The following is a 27989-nucleotide window of genomic DNA, read 5'->3' on the forward strand; positions in this document are numbered from 1 at the left end:
ATTTTGTGAAATTCAATGGTGCATGGCCACACACTTCAGTTACAGCAGCCTAGGTTTAAAGTATATTATAAGCGCAACATGTAAAGTGTTGCTTTCATGAGCTGAAATAAAAGATCCCAGAAATTTTCCATATGCACAAAAAGCTTATTTCTATCAAATGTTGTGCACAAGTTTGTTTACATCCCTGTTAGGGAGCATTTCTCCTTTGCCAAGATAATCCATCCACCTGACAGGTGTGGCATATCAAAAATATGATTGAACAACATGATCATTACACAGGTGCACCTTGTGCTGGAGACAAAATGTCGCCGATGTTTTGAGGGAGCATGCAATTGGCATTGTAGGAATGCCCACCAGAGCTGTTGCCAGAGAATTGAATGTTCGGGATCTTCTGGGGGGGGCTGTGGAGTATTTATGTCTGTAATAAATCCCCTTTGTGGGCAAAAATATTCTGATTGGCTGGGACTGGCTCCCCAGTGGGTGGGCTTCCCATGGCTGCACCCTTGCGCTGTCATGTGAAATCAATAGATAAGGTCCTATTTTCTATTTATTTAACCCTTATCTTACCAGGTAAGGACTGAGAACAGGTTCTCATTTAAGCAACAACCTGGGGAATAGTTACAAGGGAGAGGAGGTGGGATGAATGAGCCAATTGTAAACTGGGGATGATTAGGCGACCATGATGGTATGAGGGACAGATTCTGACTTTAGCCAGGACACTGGGGTTAACACCCATACTCTTACAATAAGTGCCATGGGATCTTTAGAGACCACAGATAGTCAGGACACCCGTTTAACATCCCATCCGAAAGACAGCACCCTACACAGGGCATTGCAATATTTTCTTTCGACCAGAGGAAAGGGTGCCTCCTACTGGCCCTCCAACACCACTCCAGCAGTTTCTGGTCTCCAATCCAGAGACCAACCCTGTTTAGCTTCAAAAGCAAGCTGGAAGTGGGATGCAGGGAAGTATGCTGCTGGCAAATGGATTTATTACATTGACTGTAACTCAGTGAAATCTTTGAAGTTGTTGTATGTTGCGTTTATATTTTTGTTCAGTTAGATACATTTATGGGTAAAATAAACAGGTCAAGTTGTTTTATAATCCACTTGGGGTGTGTCTGGGTTACTTTCTGGTGGTTTTCAGACTGAGTTATTACAGTATCCTATCTTATTTAGACGGCGTGATTATAGACAATTAATGGAATTAGGAAAACCTCCACTACAAATATTTTTGTAGTTTTACAAACAAAAAAGCCCTCCTGTGGAACTGACGTTAAGAGTAGTCACTCTACCGTTAGTCCCCACACAAACACTTTTAATAAAGCGCCCCTTGTTTAGGTGGGCGGTGAGTTGGATGCGTGAACATGGAAAGCAAAGGCTTGAGGTATGCCGCTGTAACAGTGTGTAAATTTAACAGGGAACACTGCCTGGAGAGCTGAATAATGACTGGACTAGGCTACACCCGAAATCAGATCACCAATTTCTTCAAAATAGTTGAAGAAAGAAGTAACTAAGGTACTAAAATCGGGAGGAAGTCGATCCAAATGTTTTGTCCACAAACTTTTCAGAACTTTTCCTATCGTTAAGAAAGAAAAACTGCGCTGCACAAAAGGTCTATTGATTACAGGACAAGGTAAGCACGAACACGTTTTACCCCATTAAGGGTTCCTATTTTCAACAGAGTATTTTGTGTTGAACTATGTATTTCATATTTTTAGAACTGTATTTGAAGAACACTTTATGAAGGTATATACCATATTGTGCCCATTCTATGTGTGCTATTTCCGTTCTGAAGTTTTTGTGTCTTTTAAAATCGGTTTTGTACACCATCTTCAAACAGCTGAATATACAATATTTCTGGTTATGGAAAAAATATGTCATAGTGGTTTAGATGGTAGGCCTACAATGATTCTCTTCACAATGACTGTTTGTTTTGTCACAAACTGAAATTAGGCGAATTATTAGAATTTTTACAACCAGGAAATTGCAGAGCAATTTCTGCATAGTGCATCTTTAATTGCTTTTTATTTAAATTTTTCTATTCAGATTTGGGTAAAAAGGCCAAAATATACAATTAAATGCCGAAATCGCTCCGCCATTTCCTAGTTGCTAAAATTCTAATAGTTTGCCTAATTTCAGTCATTGTGTAGAGAATCATTGTACCATCTGACCCGCTGTGAAATATATTTCCATAACCAAACATATTTGTATATTCAGCTGTTTAAAGCTGCTGTTCAAAACCGAAAGTAAAAGACACAAAAACGAAACTTCAGAATGGGAAGCATAGAAATTGCACACATAGAACAGATCTACCGCTTCTTAGACTTGCTTTCAACGGGAACGAAAGATCTGCAACTCACATTTCCATGTGAATTTGCTCAGATTGCCCCAAAAGTGACATATTGTAGCTTTAAGACATTGAGGATATGAACATATCCTCTGCTGTCAGGCATGCATCCACATGAATGTGAAACCTATTGTAGAGTTGGGGGCTGTGGTTGAAACAATAGTGGAACTTTTTTTTTGCTAACCCCCATTTTCCCACGACCATATTTGCACCCAGACATTCCCCAGTGGTCTGGATCATATCCACTAAATCCACGAGGAGGATTAAGGAAGTCACACTGTGTCTCTAAGGGGATAGTTATCCTCAGTCTGACCCAGCTGACATGTCATCATAAATCATTACTACTACCAATATGTTGGAGGAGTGTGTGAATGTGTGGAGACTGATGAAGGGAGGACAGCTCATAGTAGTGGCTGGAATTTAATTAATGGAACGGTACACATTTTGTATTTGACACAGTTCCATTGCATTAATGAGCCTGTCCTCTGATTTAAAGGCCCAGTGCAGTCAAAAACTTGATTTGCCTATATTTTATATACATTTCCATACTATGAGGTTGGAATAATAATATGAATATGTGCAATTTATAATGATCCCTTTTAGTGTAAGAGCTGTTTGAAAAGACTGCCTGAAGGTTCAGCCTGTTTTTGTTGGATGGAGTCTTAGCCTTCCATGGTGACATCACCATGTGGTAAATTAGTTAATAGACCAATAAGAAGAGAGTTAAACTTCTTTGCCAATAACAGCACACTTTTAGTTTTCCCATCCCCACTCAGACCACTCCCAGACGGTCCTAGCATAATTCTTGCTTGAAGAAGCTGCTAAGAAGCCATTTTTGTTATTTTTTTAACCATTTGAATTCAAAACGATCACCCTCAGGGTACTTCATTGTTACCCAGAAATGCTTTGATATTGAGATAAAAACGGCTGCATTGAACCATTAAATTGAAGCCAGCTTCCACTGGTGTGAACACACAATAGTATTAGCTCCTGGTTCTGGACTCATTCTTTGTTTGAACTCAACAGTGTAGTCTCAAACACGCCTGGTGGATGACTTATTAATTTGTCACCCCTCTGTTTGGAGAGTTTATCAAAGAAAGCTGCTCTTCATCCTTTCATCTTTTCACCCTCCACAGTAAAGTCTGATAATCCTATTTGTTGGAGTGTACTAGAGGCACTCTCTTTTCCCTGACTGGATTGCAGTCTCTCTATTTGTGTTGCTGCTCTTGGAGGAAGTTTACATGTCAACCCCATGTGCTGTCAGAGACAGTGAGAACATTCTACAGCCAAGGACATGCTACAGTTTATGATGTTTGTAGTTGATACCAAGGATGCACTGTATAACTCACTGTTAAAGGAATGCCTAGACAAGGTGACTACATCCTGGGCAATCCAGAATGATGACACAGCGTGCGTGCGTGCGTGTGTGTGTGTGTGTGTGTGTGTGTGTGTGTGTGTGTGTGTGTGTGTGTGTGTGTGTGTGTGTGTGTGTGTGTGTGTGTGTGTGTGTGTGTGTGTGTGTGTGTGTGTGTGTGTGTGTGTGTGTGTGTGTGTGTGCGCGTGCTTGTCTGTGTGTGCAAATGCATGCATATGTATCTCTGAAACAAAAAGATGTTACTGGATTTGTCATAGTAAAGGCCAGACACAGCCCGCAACTGTATGGTTGATTCTGACAGGAGACCTTAACTTGGGTTTCCAATGATTCACCAACAGGATGCAGCTTGTTTTGTACAAAGCAACACTATATATACAAAAGTATGTGGACACCCCTTCAAATTAGTGGATTCGGTTATTTCAGCCACACCCTTTGCTGACAGGTGTATAAAATCAAGCAAGCACACCGCCATGCAATCTCCATAGACAAACATTGGCAGTAGAATGCCCATACCCAGAGCTCAGTGACTTTCAACATGGCATGGTCATAGGATACCACCTTTCCAACAAGTCAGTTCGTAAAATGTTTGTCCTGCCAGAGCTTCCCCGGTCAACTGTGAGTGCTGTTATTGTGAAGTGGAAACGTCTAGGAGCAACAACGGCTCAGCCGCAAAGTGGTAGGCCACACAAGCTCACAGAACGGGATCACCGAGTGCTGAAGCACGTAGCATAAAAATTGTTTGTCCTCGGTTGCAACACTCACTACCGAGTTCCAAACTGCCTCTGGAAGCAACGTCAGCACAAGAACTGGTCTTCTGGAGTTTCATGAAATGGGTTTCCATTGGACTCTGGAGCAGTGGAAATGCATTCTCTGGAGTGATAAATCATACTTCACCATCTGACAGTCTGACAGTCTGCATTTGGTGGATGCCAGGATAACTTTACCTGCCCGAATGCATAGTGCTAACTGTAAAGTTTGGTGGAGGAGGATTAATGGTCTGGAGCTGTTTTTCATGGTTCGGGCTAGGACCCGTAGTTCCTGTGAAGGGAAATCTTATCGCTACAGCATACAACGGCATTCTAGGCGATTCTGTGCTTCCAACATTGTGACAACAGTTTAGGGAAGGCCCTTTCCTGTTTCAACGTCACAATGCCCTCGTGCACAAAGCGAGGTCCATACAGAAATGGTTTGTCGAGATCGGTGTGGAAGAACTTGACTGGCCTGCACAAAGCCCTGATCTCAACCCCATCGAACACCTTTGGGATGAATTGGAACGCCGACTGCGAGCCAGGCCTAATCGCTCCAACATCAGTGCCCAACCTTACTAATGCTCTTGTGGCTGAATGGAAGCATGTCCCCGCAGCATCACCGAATGGAAAGCCTTCCCAGAAGAATGGAGGCTGTAATAGCAGCAAAGGGCGGACCAACTCCAAATTAATGCCTTTTGGAATGGATTTTGGAATGAGATGTTCGACGAGCAGGTGTCCACATACCTTTGGTCATGTAGTGTATGTTTAGTAACCAAAAGATCAACCAGAACACACATTTTGCCCATAGTGACAAATGGAGCTTCCCATGGAGTGACTGTGGACTAACCTCTACTTACTCTGACAAACCTTCTCTTTCATCAGTTTATCAAGCTCTCCTGCCAGTCAACCAGTCTGTATTAATGCTGTTAATAAATACCACACTTTTTGTTTTTCGCTTAAACAGGACCCCCCCCATGCTCCAGCGTCACTTCCAGTTTCCCCTGAAGAAGAACTAAGCACCTCAGCGTGACATAAGGGATGAATGAGGTACGGAGGGATTAAGGGACCATCTGAATAGAACCCAGGACCCCAGGAGAACACAACGTGGGATTTGCCCTTTCCATTCGCAGGGGTCATAGGTCTTTACCAGCTTTCTGTTTCTGTCATCCCCAAGTAGGAAATGCACCATTTAGCAGTGTAGCCATTCAGAATTTGTCAGGTGGTGGTTGCATGTTTCCCCATTTGAAAAGGCTTCTGGGCCGTGGCCATTAGATACATGTTTTGCAGCACAACATTGTTTTTTTTCCCTTACTTGAACCAGGTAGTTCCCTCTCTGTTTTAGTCAGTTTAGCATCGGCAAAAGAAAGGGAGACACATATTACATAGCGTTACTATAATGTAGTAATGGGTTACTTGTGTACAGTGACTTCAGGAAGTATTCACACCGCTTTACTTTTTCCAGATTTTGTTGTTTAACATCTTGTGTAGATCGGCAACGACCAACACTAATATATCTTGATTAGATAAGTATTCAACCCCCTGAGACAATACATGGTAGAATCACCTTTGGCAGCGATTACAGCCGGGAGTCTTTTCGGGTACGTCTCTTGAGATATTTGCACACCTAGATTATACAATATTTGCCCATTTATTCTTATTTAAATTCTTCAAGCTCTGTCAAGTTGGTTGTTGATCATTGCTAAAAATGTTTTAAAAACATTTTCATGTCTTGCCATACATTTTCAAGAAGATTTAAGTCAAAACTAGGCCACTCAGAAATATTGTGGTCTCGGTAAGCAAATCCAGTGTAGATTTGGCCTTTTAGGTTATTGTCCTGCTGAAAGGTGAATTCGTCTCCCAGTGTCTGTTAGAAAGAAGAGAAAATACTTTGGAGAAAATACTCAGTCATGGGAAAAGTGTATTTGAAGTCATCCTCTGTTGTGTTCTCCGTCTGGTCAGTAAACTGGTTGGAAATTCAGAGGCATCCCACTCTGTTCTCCTACCCCAGATGGAAAAATCTAGGCACCACTACCATGCACTGATCTTGGGCCAGTAATGGTCAGGCAATGCATTGCTCAATATTTATAGATGACGTTCCCAGGCTGCCAGCGGCTGCAAATGGCTGACTGGTGGACATTCTGTGCCATCAACGTGGCCCACAAGATGAGCAGGATGCCAGAGCTCTGCCCACACACATCTGGGTTGCAGTGCACTACATTTGACCAGGGCCCATAGGGTATTACCCCCGTAGTGCACTAGAAAGGAAATAGGGTACCATTTCAGCCCTGGCTACTTCAGGATCAAGGCTACATACAGGAGAATCACTTTTAGACATACATTTTCTGTTTCTTGAAATACACAGTCCAATCACCCAAAGGCTCATTCGATTCAAGTAACTGTTTGTCGTGCAATCAGTGATACTTGTTCAGGGTCCTGTTCATTAAGCACCAGATGGAAGAAGAAAACAGACTGAAACAGGAACCTTTTTATTCGTTTTCTGTGGCAAAAATATTTTCTGCTTGTGTGCCCAAATGAACACGACCCAGGTCATTCACAGTTGAGTGAGACCGAATACAAGGTTTATGATTGGACTACTAAGTTTCTCTCCCGTTCCTTTGACCTATGACCCAGATGGAGTTATAACCTGTGTATTTTGCTATGGTGTTTTTTAGAACCGCTCCCCTGCCACTCTACTGAGAAGGTGCCGCATCGCCATGACAGAGACGGACACACCTCCCTCGGCTGCGAACAAGCCTGCCCTGTCCTCGGGCTCAGGGGAGGGAGGAGGAAGTGGCGAGGGACAGCCTGATGCCGATGGTACCTGTCCTGATCTGTCGGCACTGGCCGACCTGTTTGAGAGTGAGGAGGGCTCCCAGTCACCTCAGGACCCGGCTCCGGACGTCGACCGGCCAGGCCAGCTGCAGCCAGGGGACGGCCGACAAAACCTCCGCATGAAGTTCCACGGTGCCTTTAAGAAAGGCATCTCCAACCCCATGGACATGCTGGAGTCGACCATCTACGAGTCACCCGTGGCGCCCGGCCCCAAGAAAGCCCCCATGGACTCTCTCTTTGACTATGGTACCTACAGGCACACCAACAACAAGAAGCCACGCAGGAAGAAGCTCCCGCGAGGGTGAGGAGGGCCCTCTGTTTTGAAGTAGACACGTGACTCATTCGTTATGGTGGCTTTCAGGAGTCTAGGAGCAGAGGCATGCAGAGGCATAGATTGTTGAACAACGTGTGGAGTTAGAAGCAGCATAGTCGATCACTTCTGGGGTGTAAATGTGACCGACTGGGTTCGAACTCGGTTTCTCCTGCATGCCACAAGACTGTGTTAACCCCCTGAGCTTAAAGCCTAGGCATCGGCTTGGAGAGTGAACGCAAGTCTTCCGGTGTCAGGCAAGGTTGTTTATCACACAATTGTGATTCACCTAACTATCTCTGTTACACAGACCACACCATAGGGTTTGTACTTGGAACCGAAGGTTGTTCGATATGTTTAACGCCTCACCATATAATATAAAGGACAAATTCCTGTAAGAGATGGTCTGGTTTATAGATACACAAAAACTGCCTCTATGATTGTGGCTATATATTTCTACCATATAAGAGATTTCCCCTAAAAATGTTGAACAAATTGGCTTGGTTTCTGAGCTGAGAGTTGAATTAATATTCTATTTTACACTACATTGCAGTTTTCGTTATTAATCAAAGGCTTGGCTTGGAAAAAAATGGCTCATTGCAAAAATATAGAAACTCCTTCAGCTGCAACTGTTTAGTCACAGAGGTGTGTCCCTCTCATGTGGAACTTCGTAAACAGAAGGGCTAGTCAGAGGGACATTCAGGCATCTAACAGAGAGTGTGTTGTTGTTTCCCTCCTCGTAGCCGTTGAGGTAATATTTAGGCTGGAGCTTGTTCCTGGCTACCTGTTTCACAGTGAGGTCTATTTATTGAGTAGTTCAGTAGTAGAATTTGGACAGCGGTTCACTTTATATGGTTTAACTTTCAACTTTTTTTCTAGGCTACAACCACTGGTAACACTTTATATAGTCCACAGGTATGATGAATTGTGATGGAGTTATAATGCATTGTTAGACTTGTCATAAGCATATATGACCCCCATATAATATACTTTTATCATCGCATTATGATCCTGACTAAATACCAGCCATTTTGAGTGTATTGAATTTGCTAGAGAGACAAAGCATATAAGCCTCATAATGAGATATTTAAAAGGCTCATATATGCTTATAACAAGTGATAAAGCATTATTTTACTGTTGGCTTTAAATAAAGTGTTGGCCCAACTGCCATTCTTGACCCCCCCACTGTTTAGTCCCACCACCTGTAGGCCTATAGATGCCAGAGATCACCATTTAAAAAATCATCCAGTAAACAGCCGCCATCTTTCATTTTGGATCAGTAATGTAACACTGAGGGATTTCTGTGTCCCTACCAATGATGTCTATAAACACTTAGAGTATGTGTTATACACTGAGTGTACAAAACATTAGGAACACCTTCCTAATACTGAGGCGCTCCTCCTTTTGCCCTCAGAACAGCCTCAATTCGTCGGGGCATGGACTCTATCAAGAATGGTCCACCGCCCAAAGGACGTCCAGCCAACTTGACACAACTGTCAACATGGGCTAGCATCCCTGTGGAACGCTTTCAACACCTTGTACTGTAGAGTCCATGCCCTGACGAATTCTGAGGGCAAAAGGCAGACCAACTCAATATTAGGAAGATGTGCCTACTGTTTTGTACACTCAGTGAAACTGTTGAGCGTGAAAAACCCAGTTGCAGTTCTTGACACACTCAAACCAGTGCGCCTCGCACCTACTACCATACCCCGTTCAAAGGCACTTAAATATTTTCTCTAGCCTATTCACCTTCTGAATGGCACACATACACAATCCACGTCTCAATTGTCTCAAGGCTTAAAAATCCTTCTTTAACCTGTCTCCTCCCCTTTATCTATACGGATTGAAGTGGATTTAACAAGTGACATCATAGCTTTCATCTGTATTCACCTGGTTAGTCTATGTCATGGAAAGACAGGTGTTCCTAATGTACACTCAGTGTATGTGAGTATATGTATGTCAATGGTCCCTACATAGTAAGACTGAGACGTCCTGCAATGAAAGTCTGGACCCTCCGGGCTTGGACCCACCCAAGGTGTTGAAGGTGTTTAACCGCGTGCTGCTCTTCGATGGCGTGTCACGGGCCGACCCAGAGGCCCTCTCCGGCCTGCTGGAGTACCTACAGGGTCACGAAAAGAGGCTCACCGACGAGGAGTTCAAAGGTGAGACGACCCCATTGGTGGTGTGGTGGGTGGAGCCCTGTGGTGCCAAATATCTCTTGTCTCAGCTTTCACAGCCAAACGCAGAAAGGTCGGAGGAAAAGAGAGAAAGTGTGTGTTTGTTGAATTAGATTTTATTTAACTAGGCAATTCAGTTAAGAACAAACTTTTATTTACAATGACGGCCTAGGAACAGTGGGTTAACTGCCTTGTTCAGGGGCAGAACAACAGATTTTTACCTTGTCAGCTCGGGGATTCGATCTAGCAACCTTTCGGTTACTGGCCCAACGCTCTAACCACTAGGCTACCTGCCGCCCCAGGGGGTGGGGCTTAAGGGGTACGACTAAGATAGCATCAGAACTTTATCTCAAACATGCCACAATCTGTCCTCCCGAGTGGCACAGAGGTCTTAAGGCACTGCATCGCAGTGCTTGAGGCGTCACTACAGACCCGGGTTCCATCCCAGGCTGTGTCGCAGCCAGCCGCGACTGGGAGACCTATGAAGTGGCCCACAATTGGCCCAGCGTTGTTAGGGGAGGGTTTGGCCGGCCAGAATGTCCTCCATCGCGCTCTAGCGAGTCCTTGTGGTGGGTTGGGTGCATGCACGCTGACTTCGGTCACCAGTTGTACAGTGTTTCCTCCAACACATTGGTGCTGCTGGTTTCAGGGCTAAGCCAGCACTGTGTCAAGAAGCAATGCGGCTTGGCAGGGTTGTGTTTTTCGGAGGACGCATGGCTCTCGACCTTCGCCACCTCCCGAGTCCGTACGGAAGTTGCAGCGATGGGACAAGACTGTAACTACCAATTGGGTGTCATGAAACAACAAAACATCTCACATCTGTTACAGTTGCCTTACTAAAGGAGAAGCCTTACTTTTTAGTCCACTTAGCCCTGTTACTAACACCTTCAGTTATTGTGTCATCCTGGAGTTTTGTCATGACTTTATGTATTGATAATAGGTATCGATGTCTAAACAGACCTTTTTCTGCCCTTAGGGATTCAACTCTTTGGCATGTCTTGTGACTTGGTTATCTGTCTCTGACTTCTCAGTTTTCCACCGTCCTCTCTTCCCCGTTGTTCTTGGCTCCATAGAGCACTTGTCAAACTCATTCCACGGAGTGTCTGTGGGTTTTCACTCCTTCCTTGTACTTGATTGATGAATTAAGGTCACTAATTAGTAAATAACTCCTCTTAACTGGTTGTCTAGGCCTTAATTGAAAACCACAAAACCTGCAAACACTAGGCCCTCCATTGAATGACTGACACCCCTGCCATAGAGTAATGAGAAGGAAGCTACTGTGATGTCAGAGATTTTGTCCTGTCAAAGGTGGGTCCAAGGACAGCATCCTGTTGCCAGTGTGTGTGTGTTTGTGTGTGTATGTGTGCTTTATAACAGAGAGCAGAGAGAAATCACAGCAAACTGTCTCCTTCTGGGAAGAAAATGACTCAAGTAGCTTGACAGACTACATGAAAAACTCAGACTAAAAGTAAACAATAGAAGCAGACAACTTACTTGACCACCACATTTAGTTTGGCTGTTGTTTCTCCTGGTTTTGAGGCATTTTCATGTTTAGTGAAATGTCTTGCTTGCTTCCCTTTCCTTTCTTATTTGATCACTAACGATTTATCACCCGTTTTTACTTTTTCAACCAACATAAAAATGTTTTCTGTGTCCCTAACCTCTTTCTCTTCTCTCAACTGGCAAATGTGTTTCAGGTGATTTGTTGGAAGTTCCTCTCTAAGCACAGTTCTGTGTATCATAAAGTTCACCTGTACTGCAGCACAGTGAAAAAGCATTTGCTTCAAATTGGAGGGTCCTGCTCCATCTGGAGAAAGGGGGATACCTAGTCAGTTGTGCAACGGAAAGCATTCAACTGAAATGTGTCTTCCGCATTTAACCCCACCCCTCTGAATCAGAGAGGTGCAGGGTATATTTCAGAAATGCATTTCATTACATTGTTTATTTGGTGATAGCTTATGAACTTGGCACTTGGTGTCGCCGTGGCTGCAAGACCGTTTGTCACATGAACAATGTACCTTGCTGCTTCAAAGGATATTTTAAAAGTCGTTTTTTTTATGTCCAGAACTATACATGTACATGTCGTTTCTGAGTACCCCTCCCCTCATCAATTTGGTTTTATTTTCTCCCAGAACCATCTACAGGCAAGACATGCCTGCCCAAAGCCCTTCTGAACCTGTACAGTGGTCAAAATGACACCATTCCTATGCTGATGGACATCGCAGAGCAGACAGTCAACCTCCATGAGTTCATCAACACGCCCTTCAGAGACGTCTACTACAGAGGTAAACTCTCTTCACATTTTAGCCACTAAAAACACCAGGGTCCTGTTCAATAGGTACCACATTGACTGAAATGCTCACTTTTGGTTTCCGCTGTGAACCTTTATAATGATTGTGTGCCCGAATGAACACGACCCTGTATTAACCAGTCATTTGACTAGGATTGAAGTAGATTGTTTCAAACTTGGACTGTGTCAATAATTTGATATTATCACAGATAAAAGTACCTACCTGAAATGTAGTGCCAACTATGCACACGTAGCCCAGTACTACTTCCACGAAGGCAGGCTTAATAGAGACGCACTTACCTACAACGAGTCCTCCACTGCCCCTTCTGCACAAAGAGACCACACATCCTAGTCTCCGGGCCAACACAGGGCTGCTCTATGGGGCTTCTATTTCCAGAGGAAGGCTGGATGATGTGGCTGTTACACCTACAAGATTTGCCTTTACAGCTTGGAAACCGCAGTGCAGCACACCTATTTCTTCCATCCACTGTCTTAGGTCTAAGCACAATGAACTCCTTGTTTAAAAAACACTTCACTCATCACACACTATGTCAGCCACTTCAAGATTTGCTGTTAGAATGGGATTTCACACTTTTGCCAGGATATCTCACATTCCGTGTGTCTGAAATGACTCCCTATGTAGTGCACTTTTTTTCCATAGGGCTGTGGTCAAAGGTAGTGCACTATATAGGGAATAGGATGCCATTTCAGACACAACCATAGTCCACCTCCACACAGTAATGAAGTAGTAGACAGATGGTGATTGCTGAGGAGCCCATGGCAGCCATATGGTCTACTTACTGTTGGTACAGGTCCCCTTTAATGAACATACAAGCCAGAAGGAATGTGTTTATGTCTGTATGCCTGTGTGCCATGACTGTTCACAGATTTGACACTGCAGCAGAATCAAGCCACCTTTGTTGAGCATGAAAAAAAAACACATTTATTGATGAGATACAGGGACTTAGTGAATGTGGTATCGCCTTAGTTTCAACAATACCATTGTTGAAATGTGGATAGGAGAGGAAAGCGGTTGACCTTCGACCCAGTCCTTTTTGCGTCTTTGTCCAAGACCTTTCCTCACTGCTGAAGGTGGCAGTGAGACTCCAAACAATGTAATAAATTGACTGTAGAGTTCAGTCCCTCTCAGGCAAGGCTGGAATAGAGAATATATGAATGATCTAAGAATCCCAATTTAACCACTTGTCCCTTTACCCAATGTGTTGACTGACTGTTGTGTGGTTTGACAGGCCAGACGGCGCTCCACATCGCCATTGAGAGGCGCTGTAAGCAGTACGTGGAGCTGCTGGTGGAGAAAGGGGCAGATGTTCACGCCCAGGCCCGCGGACGCTTCTTCCAACCCAGGGACGAGGGGGGCTACTTCTACTTTGGTAAGACACCATAACGTTAGGATCAGATCTGATCCATTCTTCTGTCTACAGAAACTGCAAGATTCAGATTCGAGATTTAATATTTTCAATATTGTTAAGTCTTCAGTCAGCAGGGGCTTAAAGTGTCAGTACATTAAGTGTAGGAATATAGTTTAAAACCTCTTAGATTTAAAGTCCCCTGTTTAGGGGACCTGCGAGGTGCTGGTACCGCTTCCGACTAACATCTTTGCATATAAATCATACCACGAACACAGTAGTATGTTTTTTGTGCCTGTGTGACTTGGGATGTGAAATCAAAAACAATTTGAAGCTGGGATGTCTCGCCTACCATTTCATTCTCTCTTCCAACTGGCCAACTCCTGGCTGAAACCCACGTCAAAGCCAGTGGCTGAAAAAGTGTTTGATTTGAAAAGCTTGGTTATTAGCTAGCTACTGTACCTTTTTGATTTTGGATCCCGCGATGTGATTGGCGTCAGTTGCTGGGACCGCTGCTATCTGTCCAGGGATCCAGACGACCAAGGGTCTGATGATGAGCTGCTTGGCGTAGCAGTTAACCTAGCTGCCACTGTTAGCTGCCGATCAAGCTAGAGGGGTTTCCTTGAGAACTTGAACGCAGCCCACAACGTGGTTTTCCCTTGTGGCTGGGACCGTGGATTATCCTGGTCTTGTGGTTGTCTAGATTTTGTTGCTGTTTCCATCTTCCCTGTGACCTGCCCTGCCTGGAATTGCAGGGAGTAACAGCATAGCCTACGTTGCTACCATGATAAAGACCAAATCTGGTGGGAGTACCGTTGAGGACAGTGGTGTCTCTCGATCACAGGTGAAGGATCTTTTAAACAAACCAAAAGAGTTCTACAAGCAGTTGTTACAACAACAACAACAAGAAAATAGCTTCAAGTATTGTGTTCAAATACTGGTGCAGTCAACTAATAGAATAATGGAGCAGAGAAGTCCAGGACCTGAAGAACAGTTTGCAGTTCTCACAGGGTCAGCTAGATGAGTTTAAACAGGAAAACGGCAAGATGGCAAAAATCTATAAATCATTGAGAGAGGACATCCGTTCTATATGTGAATCCATGATAACAATGCCAGAGAAATCAGATTATCTCGAGGGACAATCAAAATGGAACAACATTGTTGTAGATGGAATTGCAGAATCTCCACATGAGATCTGGACGGAGTTTGAGGACATAGTGAGGAAAATTATCTTGGAGAAACTGAAGACGGACCACATGAAGATTGAGTTAGAATGCGCCCACAGGACTGGAGAACCCAACACCGGCCCAGGTAACAGGCCCAGGCTGATAGTTGTCAAGGTGGCTGGTACAAGTCTCAGAGTTTATTATAGTACACGGGGCAGGCAAAAGGTAAGTCAAGGCAGGCAAAGGGTGGTAGTCCAAATCCAAGTCCGGCAGGTACAGGATGGCAGGCAATCGGTAGGTCAAGGATGGTGACATTACTTTCACTCCTGGGTGAGGATCAAAGAGAGCCCCCCCTCTCTCTTTCTCTCCCACCAGAGAGGAATGGGGAGGTCGGGTTTATGACTTAACGACCAGTCGTAAATGGTTTCTAACTCTCTGCCTCTCAGTATCCACGAATGGAATGTCTTGAGTGGTATAAAGAGATTCTTGCCCAAAGAACTTCAATATCCAAAAGGGTATAATGAAACAATATTCCTAACATAAAGAATGTGGGAAATGGTCGGTGGGGATGAAAAACAATGATGATGTCGTATCATTTGTGATTTTGTGGTATCATTAAAGATGTTGTAACAGAAACATTGTAACTTTAAGAGCTTTCACAATGTACAGAGTTGTTGTAGTCTACATGTTGTAAAACTCATGATTAAATATGAAACTATTTGTGAGAAGATGAAATGTGATTTTATCCTTCTAAATTAGATACTTGTTTTTCATGTAAAGTTTTACCCAGTTAGTAACCACGCCCACGTGAGCACAGACATTATGCCAAAAGGATGGAACGCCCCTTATTCCAGAGTGCTTATAAAACGACTCCTAACGAAATTGACATAAGACCAGAAAACGTGGCTTTTCTGGCTACACATGGAAATGGTTTCAATTTAAATACAGACCAGGGGTGGCAGGTAGCCTAGTGGTTAGAGCGTAGGGCCAGTAACCGAAAGGTTGCTGGAACAAATCCCCGAGCTGACAAGGTAAAAATCTGTCGAACTGCCTGAGCAAGGCACTGTTCCCTGGGCAATGAAGACATGGATGTCGATTATGGCAGCCCGCCACACCTCCCTGATTCAGAGGGGTTGGGTTAAATGCATAAGACACATTTCAGTTGTACAACTGTACGGACGGTAAGCCAGACTTCACAAATGGTTTAAAACTACTAGACCAGAAAGTGTAGAGCTATGGTTTGATGGTAAAATGGTTAGACTCTACCAGACCAGAAAAGGGTAACTCAACGAAGACGAAGACTAGACATGCAGCTCTGCATGTAATGTAGTCTAGGAAACTCAACCAAAGATGAGAAAAGAACATTTCCTTATCAGAACGTGTTGTATCCAGTCTAACGAACACTTCCAGCAAAGAAAGCTACTACTAAAGGGCATGGTGACCTCTGGTGGACAACCAGAGACTTTCTTTCAAACTATTCGTCACATACTGATTGGGTGATTTCAACAGAGAGAGACAACAAAGACAGACAAGCATAAATATGTACATTGCGTTTCTAAATCCGAATGAGCGGTTGTTTAGGTGCTAAATATCCATATTTATGATGAGCGTATTATTCAACTGTATGTACGATAGTTGAATTCCATTGTCTCTCCTTAGTCTACCAGGGACCTTTCATTGCATTGTTAGTAATCAACGTATAATCGATCCTGTGTGTGTGTTTATGTAATTCTGTGTGATTATTTAGTTAGTAAGTAAATAATTAGGCCAATTTGTGTATCGCTGAGTCATCATTTAGACTAGGGTTTGTGCAGATTTAACGGATTATGCGACGTTCAGAATGAGACTGATATGAGGTAATAATAATTAATGGATGGCTAAGATGATAACGATATACTCTGATATTCTTGAGTTACTTGTGGAAAACGGTAACTCATTAAACAAACTTTTTCCGTGGTGCCTCAAGATTGCGTGTGAGTTAATTGTTACAAGATGAATGTAATCATCGTAATAATTAAACAGTTCATTCATTTGATAAAATAATCGTCATCGCATTAATGGTACCAACATCACGACACAGGCAAAGAGTCGTATTCCAAATCAGAGTCAAGCAGGTACAGGACGGCAGGCAGGATCAGGGTCAGGACAGGCAGAAAGGTCAGGGGAAGAGTAGGAAAAACAAAAACTAGAGCACAGGAAACACGGCAACATGCTGGTGGGACATGACGGGACAAGACGAACTGGCAACAGACAATCAGAAACGCAGGTATAAAAGCACAGGGGATAATGGTAAAAATGGGAGACACCTGGAGAGGGGTGGAGACAAGCACAAGACAGGTGAAACAGATCAGGGTGTGACATCCTGAGGTTCAAGGACAAGGTAGCGGTTCTGGAAAAAGCCAAGAACTTCAGGGGAACGTATATCTGTTTTACAGTCATCTAAAGCTTATTATTTTGGGGTGTTGCTATTGGCCAACAAGTGCTAACAGTCAGTATCTAAATAATATGTATGAAATTCTAGATAGGGTTTATGATGTTAACAGAGAGGTCTACTTTCTTGGGGACCTGAATATTGACTGGTTTTCATCAAGCTCTCCGCTCGAGGAAGTTTCTCACTGTAACAATGCCTGTAATCTGGTTCCGGTTATTAATCAACCTACCAGTGTGTTTACTAACACTACAGGAACAAGATCATTCAGGTTTTGATCACATTTTTTACTAATACTGTACAACTCTGAACTAAAGCTGTATCCGTACCCATTGGATGCAGTGATAACAATATAGTGGCTATATCTAGGAGAACCAAGGTTCCAAAAGAAGGGCCAAGAATAGTGTATAAGAGATCTTGCAATTTCTTTTGCTGTGACTAATGTGGATGATGTAAAAAATATTTGTTGGTCTGATTTGATTAACAAGGAGCATCCAGACGCTGCACTTGAGGAATTTATGAAATGTCTTTTTCTAATTGATGATAAACATGCACCTGTTAACTGACTGGCAGCTTCAAACTGACTGGCACCTTCATTAAATAGTATCCGCAAAACACCAGTCTCAATGTCAACAGTGAAGAGGCGACTACGGGATGCTGGCCTTCTAGGCAGTGTTCCTCTGTCCAGTGTCTGTGTTCTTTTGCCCGTCTTAATCTTTTCTTTTTATTGGCCAGTCTGAGATATGCCTTTTTCTTTGCGACTCTGCCTAGAAGGCCAGCATCCCGGAGTCGCCTCTTCACTGTTGACGTTGAGACCGGTGTTTTGCGGGTATTATTTAATGAAGCTGCCAGTTGAGGACTTATGAGTCGTCTGTTTCTCAAACTAGACACTCTAATGTACTTGTCCTCTTGCTTAGTTGTGCACCGTGGCCTCCCACTCCCATTTCTGTTCTGGTTAGGGCCAGTTTGCGCTGTTCTGTGAAGGGAGTAGTACACAGCTTTGTATGAGATCTTCAGTTTCTTGGCAATTTCTCGCCTGGAATAGCCTTCATTACTCAGAACAAGAATAGCCTGACGAGTTTCAGAAGAAAGGTCTTTGTTTCTGGCCATTTTGAGCATGTAATTGAACCCACAAATGCTGATGCTCAGATACTCAACTAGTCTAAAGAAGGCCAGTTTTTTTATTGCTTCTTTAATCAGTACAACAGTTTTCAGCTGTGCTAACATAATCGCAAAAGGGGTTTCTAATGATCAATTAGCCTTTTAAAATGCTAAACTTGGATTAACTAACACAACGTGCCATTGGAACACAGGAGTGATGGTTGCTGATAATGGGTACGCCTAGATATTCCCTAAAAAATCAGCTGTTTCCAGCTACAGTAGTCATTTACAACATTAACAATGTCTACACTGTATTTCTGATCAATTTGATGATATTTTAACGGACAAAATGTGCTTTTCTTTCAAAAACAAGGACATTTGTAAATGACCCCAACCTTTTGAACGGTAGTGAATATTTCATTGCTTTTCAACCTCTGCCATATCGTGGATTCAGAGCAATCTGTCTAAGATAACTCAGAGGGTTTCTTTAATGGGAGCGTGTCTAATGTCAAACATGTAGGGTGTGGTGCACCACCGGGAAGCTCTCTAGGCCCTCTACTTTTTTCTATTTTTTACCAATGACATGCCACTGGCATTAAACAATCCAGTGTGTCCATGTATGCTGATGATTCAACCACATACGTGTTAGCAACCACAGCTAATGAAGTCACTGAAACCCTTAACAAGGAGTTGTCGTCAGTTTTGGAATGGATGGCTTGTAATAAACTGGTCATGAACATCTCTAAAACTAAGAGCATTGTATTTGTTACAAATAATTCCCTAAGCTCTAGACCTCAGCTGAATCCTGTAATGATTAGTGTGGCTGTTGAACAAGTTGAGGAGACTATATTACTTGCTGTTACCTTCGATTGTAAACTGTCATGGTCAAAACATAGATTCAATGGTTGTAAAGGGTGGCTATTTGCAGAATCTCATATATAAAATATATTTAGATTTGTTTAACACTTTTTTGGTTACTACATGATTCGATATATGTTATTTCATAGTTTAATGTCTTCACTATTATTCTACAATTTAGAAAATAGTAAAAATGAAGAAAACCCTTGAATGAGTAGGTGTTCTAAAACTTTTGACCGGTAGTGTATTTTACAGTTATAAGGTGAAATATTATAGTTAGTGATTTTATAATTTGATGATACTATACTTAGAAAGCATCAAATAATTTCAAGCCTTATTCAAACAGTTTTGTTGAATAGGAAATACGTCATATGAAATATTTCATGTTTTCATATTTGCACTGTTTACTTGAGCTTGTGTCCTCAAAAGTGACTACACCTCAGCAATTTCTAACTTTTTTTTACCAGAAAGGTGAGATTTGAGCCTTTCTTGGAGTATGCAGTGTTGCTAGTTATTGTTTATGTAACGGTTTTCTTGAGTTGAAGGAGAGGCGGACCAAAATGCAGCGTGGTTTCTATTCATGGTTCTTTAATAAAGACTCTACACATGAACAAACTAACAAAACAAGAAACGTAAAAACCCAAAACAGCCCTATCTGGTGCAAACACAGAGACAGGAACAATCACCCACAAACACACAGTGAAACCCAGGCTACCTAAGTATGATTCTCAATCAGAGACAACTAATGACACCTGCCTCTGATTGAGAACCATACTAGGCAGAAACATAGAAATATCCAAATCTTAGAAAAACAAACAGACTGCCCACCCCAACTCACGCCCTGACCATACTATATAATGACAAAACAAAGGAAATAAAGGTCAGAACGTGACAGTTTATGGTCCTCTCATGATAAATAATTACTTTCGGGATCACGTAGTTTACATTTTAGATTACATGTAGTTACATTTTAAGAGTTAAGCACATGATGAGACTTCATACATGTTCGATTTATGGTAACATTCATGCCCTAGCATTGTATTATTGAATTTTGGCAGTATTTTGATACTGTTAAAGTCATATTCTATTCCTCTTGGTTTTTTAATGACACGTCTGTAGTTTTCCATGACAGGCGCCTGGGTTCCCGACACTGTGAGGTCATGTCAGTGTGTCTAAAAGCAGTGCACTTGAAAAGTGGTTTTCTAGCTACCTCAGTGTGCCTTTTATTTGACATGCCCAGAGGTTTGGGCTACAGAGACTGCATCACTGCGCAGTTGGATAACTTGGAGTACTATTACACTACTAAGGTAGTGTTAGGCATCTTTTGGAAAATACTCTGTTGCCACGGTAAGCAGCGGTGGGAAAATGACCCAATTGTGATACTTGAATAAAAGTATAGATACCTTTTTAATTGAAAGTTACTCAAGTAAAAGTTAGTCACCCATTAAAATACTACTTGAGTAAAAGTCTAAAAGTATTTGGTTCTAAATATACTTAAGTATCAAAAGTAAATGTAATTGCTAAAATATACTTAAGTATCAAAAGTAAAAGTACATGCAAATGTATAAAACAAATAGTAAAGTACAGATGCCCCCAAAAATGACTTAAGTAGTACTTTATAGTATTTTTTACTTAAGTACCTTACACCACTGATGGTAAAATTAAGTGACATTAGAGCCCACCCTTCTCTTTGTACATGGCAGGTTTGGGAAAACACAGTCAGAACAGTTCCTCAGGCTAATGATAAACTCGTATAACCACCCAAAACTAGTCTGAAGTCACATCATCAGAAATGTCATTATTAGTAGTAGGCTTCTCCAAAAAAGAAAAGAAAACAATTATGTCACAAGTTCACCAAGTATTTCCAAACAGTTTAATGAAAGGTGTCTGTGTCTTGCTACAGAAAAAAACCCAACAAACATACTTCCCTTCAAATGGGCGGGCTGCCTCTGTTTTGCTGACCTCACCGAGGTTGCTGGTCCATTGACAGAGAGCCTCCAAATAAAACCTGCCACTCCATATAGCCCTCTGCTAATTGGAGAGTATCCCTGCAACTCTCATCCCTGAACCCAACATCCCACTACAGGTGTAGGATCTTAATTGATCACCCAGTTGCAGGAGAACTTTCCTGCAATGCAGGAAATGTAAAACTTGTAGTGTATTTGATGTTTAAAAATGTCCACTTTGAAATTTCAGACTTGATTTTCCCTTTACAAAAAATGTATCAACACGTACAAAAATGGCTTATTAATTATAATCCACATAACAATCCACATGTTCTGTTGTTGCAGGATTATTTTCCTGTTGTTGCAGGATTATTTTCCTGTTGTAGCAATCTGGCACAAATGAAGATCCTCCGGAGTAGACGAGCCTACATCCCATTCACCTCAACAGCCCTTCCAGCCTCAAGTTCAACAAACTAATACCCTTTCCACACTTTCCTGTTGACCCGAACTAGACTGTGCTGACTGATATTTCATTTTGACATGGTCTTTTCTGGCACTGTGTTTGCAACTATGGTGAATGCTTTTACCAGGCCAGTGCAGAAACCTACAGCTCTGCTCAGGAATGTGAAAGGGATATAAAGGAGATACATGCAATAGACAGGAGATTTGAGTAGGCAATTATTTCCCCCAAGAAACTCACTACTGCCATTGTTATTGTATTAATGCGTTATGTTCCATCACACGAGGGATTATATCCAGTGGCACTAAGTGCGACTATCATTCCCAAATCATTCCAAACTCCTGGCATGTCTGTGGCACAGTGCAAGTCATTCACTATGGAGCTTTGCGCTAAGGGAACCGGGAAACCTGGCAGAGAGGCGACGGCTAATGTGATTTAGCGCTTACTCCAACACTCCGCAAGCACCCGTGCAAATCCATGAAGAAGAGCATTTCCCATGCGAGGTGACAGGCTAATCTGTTACCCGTGGCAACGGCTTGTTTTCAGTAGCTGCTTTTGGCACACTGGTTTCAATGCACAGGCCCCTCCCTCAGACAAGTAGTACTAATTGTGCCCTTTTCGTTGCAAGGTTTCTAAATCTAATTTTTGATCCACTTATAGGTAGGCTTAGCCTGATGACTCACACTAAATTCTTCCGCCAGCTCTGTTGTTCGCTACATATTTTTGTCTGCCACGTCCATAGGCCCGGTGTAGCGTTTGGCCTGAGTAAGGAGTCTGGGTAGCCAAGCAAAGAGCCTTCAAAGACATGTTGAAAGTGGTTTGCTGTTCCATATGAATTTACATCACTTCCCAGAGTGGAAAGAGACTGCCTGAATGCCAGTTGGGCAGGGTTTGCACTTTTGGGTCTTTTTCTATTGCTTCCGTTGTAAAAAGGGGATCCCCTTGATTGATGTGCTTGTTGCTGTGTGTATCTGACTGTATCTCTTTGGCCAGGCGAGCTGCCTCTGTCGCTGGCAGCGTGCACCAACCAGCCGAACATGGTGCACTACTTGACCGAGAACGCCCATAAGAAGGCTGACCTTCGACGGCAGGACTCGCGCGGCAACACAGTGCTACACGGCCTGGTGCACATCGCCGACAACACCCGGGACAACACCCGTTTCCTCACCAAGATGTACGACCTGCTGCTGACCAAGTGTGCCAAACTCTACCCAGAATGCAGCCTGGAGGACATTCTCAACAACGACGGCATGTCGCCCCTTATGATGGCAGCGAAGTTGGGGAAAATTGGGGTGAGAACGAACTCGTATGTCACGTGTATGAGGAATCATACTCTTAACGGGATAGTTTGTATAACCCATGGAAATGCTACCGTGTGGTGCCTTGTTGGATTATGAATCGTATTATTGACAGAAGATACAATCGCATGCATTGTAAAACAGACGCTAAAGGTCAGCTTTTGTTGTTATTATTTCTCCCAGGTTTTCCAGCACATCATTCGCAGGGAGATCAAGGACGAGGAAGCGCGTCACCTCTCACGGAAGTTCAAGGACTGGGCGTACGGCCCCGTGTACTCCTCCCTGTACGACCTCTCCTCGCTGGACACCTGTGGAGAGGAGGTGTCCGTGCTGGAGATCCTGGTCTACAACAGCCGCATCGAGGTGCGTGAAAGCCTGCTTCGATAAAGCCTTGACTCTAAAGCTCTGGGAGCGAACGCAAGTCTACAGTGTCTTTTTTTGTGTGGCTGAGATTGTGAGGTGGGACGGGGCAGACAGAGGCCAAGTGTGGATTTTTTCCTTTGGTAGGAAAGATGGAGTATGATTTCTCTTTCACACCATACGCTCTTCCTATCATTATTGTGAGTTTTCCTGCACTCTCCGTAGAATCGCCATGAGATGCTGGCTGTGGAGCCCATCAACGAGCTGTTGAGGGCCAAGTGGCAGAAGTTTGCTGCCGTCACCTTTTACATCAGCGTTGTCTCCTACCTGGTGACCATGATAATCTTCACCCTGGTGGCCTACTACCGCCCATCCCAGGGAACGGTACGTACATGACCAACAACCCAAATACAAATGCAACAAATATATGCACTTATTCAATGTCGGTTTGGATGAAAGTGTTTGCCAAGGGGCATTATTATTATTATGTGTATTGTGCAAACAGTATGGGTGCCATGATCAGCAAAGCTTTAACTCTGTTTGTCCCTGCCCAGCCTCCGTACCCTTACACCACCTCCACAGACTATCTGCGTCTGGGAGGGGAGGTTATCACCTTGGGCTCCGGAGTCTTCTTCTTTCTCACCAACGTAAGCCTGCAGCCGCTACACCTTCTCTCCGGTTGAACCATCCAATCAGAGTTACAGCTTTGAATGTTTACTCTACAATTAACAACTTGTTTTTGAAGAGGCCTCAAGATGTGTACACAAACACACACTTTCACTATAAGAGATCTTCGACCTCCCCTGTAAATCTCTCTCTCTCTCAAAATCTCTCTCTCTCTCTCAAAATGTCTATCTCTCTCAAAATCTCTCTCTCTCTTTCAAAATATCTCCCTCTCTCTCTCTCTCCCTGTCCCCTCTTTGTAGATTAAGGACCTCTTCCTGAAGAAATGCCCCGGGGTGAACTCCCTATTTGTCGACGGCTCCTTTCAACTGCTCTAGTAAGACTCCAGCTCCCCCTCCTTAACCTTCAGCTCCTTTGTAACACCCTCTGACTTGTACCCGAAGGCTAATTTATCATCCTCTCTTAATTGAGTCTTCGGTTTAATTCCACATTAAAGCCCCACTTTTCCTGGCACGTTTTCTAGTTTACATCTTCTTTCATTAAACTCACGATCCCAACAAAGAGCGGAGGATGTTGAGCGCCGCTCCGAAGGGTGTTTTGTTTGCATCATTAGTGCTGCATCTGCGAGAGCCAACATGGTGTCCGGTAAAATCCCAAATGGCCTTCCTGTGTACTGGGAAGGTTCTCTGTGTCTAACACGTAGGAAAGGATAAGGATTATTGCCATTTCCTGGAATCTGAACACAAGGGCCATTAGGGTACACTGTTGCCAAACATTTTGAATCGGAAAATGAAAACGGGTTTCTTACTGGACAATTCTCCTGTATCTCTAGCTTCATCTACTCTTTGCTGGTGATAGTGACTGCGGCCCTCTACCTGTCGGGTATCGAGGCCTATGTGTCTGTGATGGTGTTTGCGCTGGTCCTGGGCTGGATGAACACTTTATACTTCACTAGAGGCCTGAAGCTCACCGGCACCTACAGCATCATGATACAGAAGGTATCGACTCCTTCACTCTTTCATCCATCACATTGAATTTGAAATCCAAATGGACTAATTGGACACTAGACACCTGATCACAATTTATCCTTCTTCCTTGGCTCTCAGATTCTCTTCAAAGACCTGTTCCGGTTTCTGCTGGTCTACGTGCTCTTCATGATTGGATACTCGTCAGGTACAGTGTCCCCTACTGCACACTTCTTCTCAGCAGCCTGTCGGCCAGTTGAAACAGAGCTACCTTATCATCTCCTCCTGTTTCCCATGTCACCCCCCAGCTCTGGTGTCCCTCCTGGCCGTGTGCCCCGGGCCTGACGAGGTGTGTCCGGAGGAAGGCGGCTGCCCCACCTACCCCCAGTGCCGGGACACGGACACCTTCAGCAACTTCCTGCTGGACCTGTTCAAGCTGACCATCGGAATGGGTGATCTGGACATGGTCAGCAGCGCCCAGTACCCAGCTGTCTTCCTCATCCTGCTGGTCACCTACATCATCCTCACCTTCGTGCTGCTGCTCAACATGTTGATCGCTCTGATGGGAGAGACAGTGAGCCAGGTGTCCAAGGAGAGCAAGAAGATCTGGAAGCTGCAGGTGAGTGAGGAGAACAGCTGATGGACAGCTAGGTTCCCTATGCAGTAAACACTACTCATTAAAGCACAACGCAGCAAATGTCACGGAAAACAAAAATAAACATTTATTATTGGAAGTCCCTCCTGTTTCAGTCATTTTTCTTACGTTTGCTACCTAGTAAATATGACCCTGGGAACCCCTGGTGATGGCCTTATGCACAGTGCATCCTCTAGTTCACGGTCACATTAGTATGGTATGAAAAACATTACTGCATGTTGGTTGACGTTATGCTTCAACAACAGTGGGCTACGACAATCCTGGACATTGAGCGCTCCTTCCCTGTGTGTCTGCGGAAGTCCTTCCGGTCCGGGGAGATGGTGACAGTGGGGAAGAACTGGGACGGTACCCCTGACCGCCGCTGGTGCTTCAGGTACACATGCTAATTTCACTGAACTCTCACCCCTCTCTGCGTCAGAGAAACGTGTCTGATAGGGAAGTCAAAGGCAAACATCTTCTGTGGTCATTTCAGGGTGGATGAGGTCAACTGGTGCCACTGGAATCAGAACCTGGCCATAATCAACGAAGACCCGGGAAAGAACATAACAGAGACCCAGCAATGCCCTGGTACAGTGCATCAAACCGTCCGTGGCCTGAGGAGAGGTGAGACTCTTTGACTGCATTCTCTAAACAAAATGCGCTGATGCATACGTACAGTTCACCAAGGCAAATACACCGCGTTATAAGGGCATGCCAAATTACATCGCCAACATTTTACTTTCTTTCCCCAACCCATGTAGATCGCTGGTCCACGGTGGTGCCACGGGTTGTGGAGCAGAATAAAGGGCCACGACCACGAGACCTAGTACTGGAGATGGAGCCACTGACCCCCAGACACAGACCCTGTGCAGAGGGTTAGAGCCCAGCTCTGGGGGCCTCCAGGAGCCCGGGTCCTTAAGAACACCCTGCAGATCGGAGGTACTCAGACTGACAAAGAAGAGTTGGGCCACAAAGTTTGCCACTTTGCACAAAACTCTGTCGGCATGAGATTAGAACCAAAGATCTGTACAAAGTATTATCAGACAATAGAAAGGATTTAGAAAATATAGGAATGTAGTGTATCGTCAAAGGAAACCATCCATTTGTTTATCAAATGCTTTTTTATTCAACTAGTTGTGAATGGTGGTCATACCTCCTGATTATAAGTATCCTCTACCTTGGTGGTTTTAACCCGGGAGGAAGGACCCTTGGGAAGCTGTTACCTGACAGAATGCCCCGGCTTAAACTTTCAACATATCTAAATGTGTGTTTTCAAGAGTCGATCATAGATGAGACATATGTCGATGTGATCTATTGGGAGACTGCTGATGAACGCATATTGTACCTCTGTATTTAGGAAAACTTGCTCAGGGAGTTCAAGAAGGCCAAAATATTTATTATATTCTTACGCGTATCCTTGTTGTTTTTAGCATCTGGAAAAAGAACTGAGAGGAACTGATTAAAGTTCAAACAAACCATTTTGGGATGGGATGTTCAAGCACAATATGTACTGTATGTATGTAGCTATGTACTAAATGACAAAAAACTAAAGCTAGCTTTATATGGCCCACCGTTTTTCAATTCCATCAGTTTAGTCCTGTTGATAGTCCGACGCACGGGGTCCTAATTTTATTATTCATGCTTGGATAGGATTGCTTTGATTATAACAAACAAACACTGAATTGATTTGTTGAGAGGAAGATATATTCTCCCTAACAGTATTTATGTGGATTTTTTAAAGCTTTGGGTGTTATACCAACATGAAAATAGGCCTTCAATTAAAACCGAAACATTTGCTACTGATCCAAAATCACCCAGAGAATGGTTTTGAAGATGTAAGCTGTTTTTCCATCATGTTTTGTTGAGGCCTTTTGATTCATAATGGACATTAGCTTCCTATGTGTTTCAAAATGTTTTTATTTTATTTGATACAATTCCTAATAAATTTTGCGACAACGTTAACTCCTGGTCTTTTTGCCTTTTCTGAAGAAAAATAATCACATTATATACTATTATATTGTATAGGCTACAGCAGGGAATAGATCATCAAATCATCAAATAGATTCACCCGCGGGATGATTATTTTATTGAGCGGGTGGCCGGAACATAATTACAAATCATTTGTAGACTACCCAAACATATATATTATTTGACTAAAATAATCATTTCAAGCTTTGCTTACATTTGTATAAGATCTATTGTCCGTGGGAATACTTGGGAACAGTTTTCCAAAATTAAAATCACTTGAAGCTGATTTCCTGGTGTTTTTACAGTCTTTTTTACAGTCTTTTTACATGTCCAATCAAAAATAAAATGCTAATTTTTACAAAATGTAACCAATTTAGCCTGCGGGCCACTCTGGGCTACGGTCAATTATTTATTTATGTTCTGAAGCTGCAATCTACTGCAAATCTTATGTTGGCCAGCAGATGGAAGCAGAGGTCTAAATTCCTCAATGATATAGTCAGTGCCCTCACGTCGCAAAAGCACCAATGTTGTATTCATTAGGCACCAAAAGGAAGAAAAAAGACCACCTGACCTGAACTTGTCCAATAAGAAATCCTCTTTTTCCATTGGAAATGTTTTGCTACGGTGTTTCCCTAAGGAATACGATCCTGACCAATTACTTTTTAAAAATCTAAACACATTCTCATACATCAGTCAAAGCCCCACTACCTCCGAAAGCACCTCCAAGATGT

The 27989-nt window shown here is 43.2% G+C and overlaps 1 protein-coding gene across 3 annotated transcripts; it reads left to right on the forward strand.

Annotated features, from left to right (window-relative positions):
• Positions 1-981: 981 nt before the first annotated feature.
• Positions 982-27252, forward strand: trpv4 (transient receptor potential cation channel, subfamily V, member 4). 3 transcript variants are annotated; one of them, XM_042330655.1, is made up of 16 exons: positions 982-1636; positions 7147-7607; positions 9594-9778; positions 11926-12078; positions 13334-13474; positions 22403-22701; positions 22891-23070; positions 23293-23451; positions 23622-23714; positions 23994-24067; positions 24524-24689; positions 24798-24864; positions 24965-25275; positions 25557-25684; positions 25784-25914; positions 26052-27252. In XM_042330655.1, the coding sequence occupies exons 2-16, from the start codon at positions 7189-7191 to the stop codon at positions 26168-26170; spliced, it is 2625 nt and encodes an 874-aa protein (XP_042186589.1). In that variant the 5' UTR covers positions 982-1636; positions 7147-7188; the 3' UTR covers positions 26171-27252. The 3 variants fall into 3 exon arrangements, with proteins under 3 accessions (XP_042186589.1, XP_024295139.1, XP_024295140.1); XM_024439371.2 differs by lacking the exon at positions 982-1636 and adding an exon at positions 5441-5521; XM_024439372.2 differs by lacking the exon at positions 982-1636 and adding an exon at positions 5475-5613.
• The last annotated feature ends 737 nt before the right edge of the window (positions 27253-27989 follow it).

Source organism: Oncorhynchus tshawytscha, linkage group LG12 (assembly GCF_018296145.1).
Source record: "Oncorhynchus tshawytscha isolate Ot180627B linkage group LG12, Otsh_v2.0, whole genome shotgun sequence".
Lineage (NCBI taxonomy): Eukaryota > Metazoa > Chordata > Actinopteri > Salmoniformes > Salmonidae > Oncorhynchus > Oncorhynchus tshawytscha.

What these genes read in the sequence shown, in the direction of transcription:
- trpv4 (XM_024439371.2), top strand. An exon ending in GGGGGGCTACTTCTACTTTG is followed by an intron (nt 13,475 to 22,402) that starts GTAAGACACCAT and finishes CTCTTTGGCCAG; the next exon opens with GCGAGCTGCCTCTGTCGCTG. An exon ending in TCTTCTTCTTTCTCACCAAC is followed by an intron (nt 23,715 to 23,993) that starts GTAAGCCTGCAG and finishes CCCTCTTTGTAG; the next exon opens with ATTAAGGACCTCTTCCTGAA.